At 43.8% G+C, this 6423-nt stretch overlaps 1 protein-coding gene across 1 annotated transcript; it reads left to right on the forward strand.

The window, feature by feature from the left end:
• Positions 1-1376: 1376 nt before the first annotated feature.
• LOC117735092 (somatostatin receptor type 2-like) lies at positions 1377-5080 on the forward strand. Its single transcript, XM_034539527.1, has 2 exons — positions 1377-1630; positions 3021-5080. Exon 2 carries the CDS (start codon positions 3026-3028, stop codon positions 4154-4156), a length of 1131 nt encoding a protein of 376 aa, XP_034395418.1. The 5' UTR covers positions 1377-1630; positions 3021-3025; the 3' UTR covers positions 4157-5080.
• The last annotated feature ends 1343 nt before the right edge of the window (positions 5081-6423 follow it).

Genomic DNA, 6423 nt, shown 5'->3' on the forward strand with positions numbered 1-6423 from the left:
CTCCATGAACACTGACTGTGAAGCCTTCATTAACACTGTGAAGCCTTCATTAACACTGACTGTGAAGCCTTCATTAACACTGACTGTGAAGCCTCCATGAACACTGACTGTGAAGCCTTCATTAACACTGACTGTGAAGCCTTCATTAACACTGACTGTGAAGCCTTCATTAACACTGACTGTGAAGCCTTCATTAACACTGACTGTGAAGCCTTCATTAACACTGACTGTGAAGCCTTCATGAACACTGACTGTGAAGCCTTCATTAACACTGACTGTGAAGCCTTCATTAACACTGACTGTGAAGCCTTCATTAACACTGACTGTGAAGCCTTCATGAACACTGTGAAGCCTGTATTAACACTGTGAAGCCTTCATGAACACTGTGAAGCCTGTATTAACACTGTGAAGCCTTCATGAACACTGACTGTCAAGCCTTCATTAACACTGACTGTGAAGCCTTCATTAACACTGACTGTGAAGCCTTCATTAACACTGACTGTCAAGCCTTCATGAACACTGACTGTGAAGCCTTCATTAACACTGTGAAGCCTTCATGAACACTGACTGTGAAGCCTTCATTAACACTGACTGTGAAGCCTTCATTAACACTGACTGTGAAGCCTCCATGAACACTGACTGTGAAGCCTTCATTAACACTGTGAAGCCTTCATTAACACTGACTGTGAAGCCTTCATTAACACTGACTGTGAAGCCTTCATTAACACTGACTGTGAAGCCTTCATTAACACTGACTGTGAAGCCTTCATGAACACTGACTGTGAAGCCTTCATTAACACTGACTGTGAAGCCTTCATTAACACTGACTGTGAAGCCTTCATTAACACTGTGAAGCCTTCATTAACACTGACTGTGAAGCCTTCATGAACACTGACTGTGAAGCCTTCATTAACACTGACTGTGAAGCCTTCATTAACACTGACTGTGAAGCCTTCATTAACACTGTGAAGCCTTCATTAACACTGACTGTGAAGCCTTCATGAACACTGACTGTGAAGCCTTCATTAACACTGTGAAGCCTTCATGAACACTGACTGTGAAGCCTTCATTAACACTGTGAAGCCTTCATGAACACTGACTGTGAAGCCTTCATTAACACTGACTGTGAAGCCTTCATGAACACTGACTGTGAAGCCTTCATTAACACTGACTGTGAAGCCTTCATTAACACTGTGAAGCCTTCATTAACACTGACTGTGAAGCCTTCATGAACACTGACTGCCTCCATGTAGCTCCACCTGTACGCAGAACTGGATGTCCGTATCCCAGGAGTCAGCCTCTCTTAGGTTCACAGGTGAGTCTCTTCAGCATCTCTCCTCCGCGTGCAGCTCTCCAGCTGGAGACAGTCACGGCGCGCGTCACCCCGCGTGCGCATCGCCGCCGGAGCTTCCTCGAGCAGCGCCACGTTCGTATTTCATTCACTTGTCCGACCTTCTCCGCCTCGTCCTGCTCCTCTGTGATGGAGACTCCACTCGGGGATTATTTAAACAACAACGTCGCGTTGCAGAGAAACTGCTTGACGAATATTTGGAGATGAATGATCTGAATCTGGAGGATTCATCCCCGAAGTGGCGCATTCCGTAGACAGTGAGATTGAGTCCTGTTGCAGGTAAGATGAGACTGATGGTGATCCAGAACAGTGGCCGTCAACAGGTTAACGTGACTATTCCGTTCTAAATAAGTTGTTCATGTGTTCATGTTCATATTTAAAGATCTCCCTCTAATATTTACTGTCGTGTCTAATTTGCATTGATAACCGGCATGTATTGAAACGAATGTTATATTTTGTCCCCTAAACCTCAGCTGAGTCTGTGTTTCTTGACATTGTAAATTAAATTCCTGACTTAATGTCCCTTTATTTTCCCTAAAGATTGATGTGCATAATTATATATATATATATATATATATATATATATATATATATATATATATATATATATATATATATATATATATATATATGAGCAGGTAATCATTTATTGGGTTAAATAATCCGTTACTTTTCAGCCACTAAAACCAAAAGTAATGCATGACCTTAAGTACATCATCAAAACACCAGATGAAAAGAATAATAACTTATAGCCACTTAATTAAAATGGTTTTTCACCTGTTGTTCGGATGGGAAACGTCGTCTTTGTGCTGGTTTGGTCTGGTTTTAAAGGAAGAATACAATACAGCAGCTCACAAAATAATATGGCATAAGAGAGATACAAATATTACTCATAATCCATAGTCATCCATTTTATGTATTGTTCACCTGCATGTGCAGAGAATTTTCTGTCTCATTTCATGGGTCGGTTGTCTTTTTCTGTAGGAATAATAAACAATATTGTTTATTATAGCTGTTCCTCCCGAAGAATTTCCAAATATACATTATATAATCCACGCTTTTCACTGAAATGTAGTCACCAAAAACAAGACTCTAATCGGTGTCCACCGTATTCTGCTGCCGTGGTGAAAATGATGAACTGGCATCATAAAACCTCTCATGTTATTGCCACCAAACTAAGTTATCATACCACGTTTGCCTCGTGAGCATTGGCAGTGACGAGCACTTCAATCTGACTGCGGCAAGGCAGCACCGTGACTCCCCTCATTCAATTACTTAGGCTGGTATTGATTTACATCCATGCCCACCCCCCTAATACATTTTCAAAAATGTGTCAGCAAAGAATTCAGTGTCACATCTGATGATGTCGCAACATTTAAAGAGCATGCGTCTCCCCCGGGGACAGCTTATTGGACTTTAGGGTGTGCAGAGTGACTTCCTGGTAGCAGGACGTGGCCTCATGGACATAATAATATCTGGCCTCAGATAGAAAGCTGGCGACTCTGGATCTCACTTTTCATCTTCTGAACATCGTTAATATTAAAATTAAAATATATCAAGCGGAATGACGATCTTATTCCGTGTCAAATTGTAAAAAAACACTCATAATAAAAAGATAACTTCCAAATATGTCACACTGTTACTAAGATATACGTCTTTATGTGTGCAGGTGAGATGAGTCAGCTAGGTATCATGGACTCCTGGATCTTCGCATCGTCCCCTCCCAACCTGTCGGAGCACCTCGTGTACGACAGCTTCGTGCCGGGCAACGAGTCCGACCTCCGTGGAAACGACACAGACCACAGCTTCAATAAAACCAGCACGGTGGTCATCACCTGCATGTACTTTCTGGTCTGCACTGTGGGACTCTGCGGGAACACTCTGGTCATCTATGTGATCCTGCGCTATGCCAAGATGAAGACCGTGACCAACATCTACATCCTCAACCTGGCCGTGGCCGACGTGCTGTTCATGCTCGGCCTGCCGTTCATCGCCATCCAGCTGGCGCTGGTCCACTGGCCGTTCGGCCCCGTGCTCTGCAGGGTGGTGATGACCGTCGACTCCCTGAACCAGTTCACGTCCATCTTCTGCCTGATGGTCATGAGCATCGACCGCTACCTGGCTGTGGTGCATCCCATCAAGTCCACAAAGTGGCGCAAGCCGCGCATGGCCAAGACGATTAACTTAGCGGTGTGGGGGTCGTCGCTGATGGTGAACCTGCCCATCGTTATTTACAGCGGAGTCATCACAAAGCACGACGGCTGCTTCTGCACCATCGTGTGGCCGGAGCCCCAGGAGGCCTATTACACGGCGTTCATGTTCTACACCTTCACCCTGGGCTTCTTCCTGCCCCTCATGGTCATCTGCCTTTGCTACTTGTTCATCATCTTTAAGGTGAAGTCCTCGGGCATCCGTGTGGGCTCCTCCAAGAGGAAGCGCTCGGAGAGGAAGGTGACTCGGATGGTGTCCATTGTGGTGGCCGTGTTCGTCTTCTGCTGGCTGCCTTTCTACGTCTTCAACGTCACCTCGGTGACGGGAACCATCAGCACCACGCCCATCCTGAGGAGCACCTTTGCTTTTGTGGTGGCTCTGGGATACGCCAACAGCTGCGCCAACCCCATCCTCTACGCCTTCCTGTCGGAGAACTTCAAGAAGAGTTTCCAGAACGTCCTGTGTCTTAAGAAGGTGGGCGGGCTGGATGAGGCTGATCGCAGCGACATCCGGCAGGACAAGTCTCGTATGATAAATGACCCCACGGAGACCCAAAGTACTCTGCTGAACGGGGACCTGCAGACCAGCATCTGAGAGGGAGGGGATAGGACTTCTCACCATACATATCTGAAACAAATAGCAGCCAGCTCTTATCAGCATCTCTTAGCTCACATCGGAGAGGAAGAGGGCATTATTACACAATGGCTTCGCCGAGGAACACGTCCCTTGTTCAGGAGGACAAAACAACAACTTGTCACGCCGCGTCCCTTTTCTATCTGCCTCTGACACATTGCTGGGTTTCTCTGGCTGTAAACAAATCCATTGTAACGTAATCAGAAGTTCATGCAACTGTTTGCTCTACGCTGTGTTTTAAAATGAGATCCGTTTGACTGTTTGTTCTCAGTGTATTGACTCTGAGGTAGAAGACGCACTAACTAACGCCCACTTGCAGACGGTCCCCAGGGTGACATACATTTTCCCTGGAGACGCGGGATTACAGGCATAGTTTCAGAGCAGAGGGCTGATGCCAAGTTTCCACAGTCCTATAGCAGCGTGCTCATACGCTGGAAAACGACCTCGTCGTTTCTCTGGTTTTGTTCCCGTCTCGTCTGCAAGTTATTTTCTCTTTTCGACTGTAAATAAGTGTGCAGAAAATGGGCAAAGAGACTGTACCAAAAGTCAACGGATCGAAGCGTCGCTCAGTTTCGATGCCTACAATCTGACTTGTAATGACAGTAATGTTTGTATTCTTTTCTCTCTTTTTTTTGACATTGATTCTTGTGTTTTGTAGTAGAACATTCTGATTCGTGTCTGGCTAATTTTACCTGTGAAGAAATATATAAAATGTAAATGTGAATAACTGTCACTCGCTGCTCCAACACAGCTACATGCATAATGTATTTTACATTAATGGTGCTGGCCCGATATATACCGAGCCAGCCTCAAACCAAAGTGCTGCTGAGATGTATAACACTCGATGACAATGTTGAATCCTATAATATAAATCAATACCACTGTAAACATGTTTCTTCTGGACTGTTTGTTCTTTTTCCCGGCTCATTTGCCTTTATTTATGTATATCATGTAATAATGTTGTTTGCCATTGTCCATTCCAAATGGCACGACTCTAAATAATTCAGTGTGGCCGCTGAGTCGGGGCCCAGCTCCGTGTTTTTATGTCAACCGAGAGCATAAAACCTGTTATTATTTTTGGGTCGCTACACTGGAGGTACTGGACTGGGATGTAAACTGGATTTAAATGTATTACATTTCAAACACGCGCTCCATTTAACGAGGGGCTTATAGCTTCTCGCTCGCTGCCTCTCAAGACACGTGTACACACTTTGCACGATGCCACTGAACCCTCCTCTGCTTCGGTCTCACGGCATGAACTTGAGGGCCAGAACCGGCATCCTCAAGAGGCTCCGGAGCTCCTCAATCATCACCGTGCTGCTTCAGGAGTCCAATGTTCATACATTTATTTATACGTGCGTACAAACCACTCATATCGATGTTTTCCTTCTTCAGACGATTGATTGGTATTCTGGTCTGTAACATCTCATTGCCACTAGAAGACATGGCACACCTTAAGTGTCTTATATTTCCATGGCAACAGTGACCAAGAGCGTTAGTCCCATGGTTACGCATAATTAGTATAATAATAATAATAATGAAATTACTCTGGACATGAATTTTGACATAGTCAAGAAAAAAAAATGAAGATTAATGCAAAAGCAAACCCCTCAGTTCCATAATACCTGATGTGTAGAGTGCAGTATAGTTTGTGTAAGACATAACAAACAAAACCATATGGTACAATATCATCCAGCTGTTGCCGAGTTGTTGCAATAATTAGGATTCTGGCAACAATGTTCATAGTTTTTTTTTTTTTTTTACATATCTGCATTTCTTAAGACTATAGTGCAGATGTTCTACTTGGCATTTGTTCCACGGAACAAGCTTTGGAAAATCTTTGTTAAAAGTTTGACCATTTCCATAGAAAGTTAGTCTCATGTGCTTTCAGTTTCTGTTCCATTATACCGAAACATCAATTTAATCGTGGCATGAACATGGATTGTGTCGTTGTGTTGAACCAAAATAAAATAAGTAAAGAAGTCGATTGTTGGTCCAAAATTGTGGGATGCTTTGTGAAAAAGAGAAATGCTAAAAGATGCCAAATATGTAATTAAAAATAATTAGTGGACATTTTGGCTATTTTATGGTGAGCCTCTCATTAAAGATGTTTACGTCGCCTGTCTTTACATATTTTTTTTTTCAATACCTACATTGGATTGAAACCTGAAGGCCCAGACCTGAGCTTCTTGGTTTGACCACAGAGTGGCGCCATAATCACGCGCCAA

This window comes from Cyclopterus lumpus, chromosome 8, assembly GCF_009769545.1.
Source record: "Cyclopterus lumpus isolate fCycLum1 chromosome 8, fCycLum1.pri, whole genome shotgun sequence".
Taxonomy (NCBI): domain Eukaryota; kingdom Metazoa; phylum Chordata; class Actinopteri; order Perciformes; family Cyclopteridae; genus Cyclopterus; species Cyclopterus lumpus.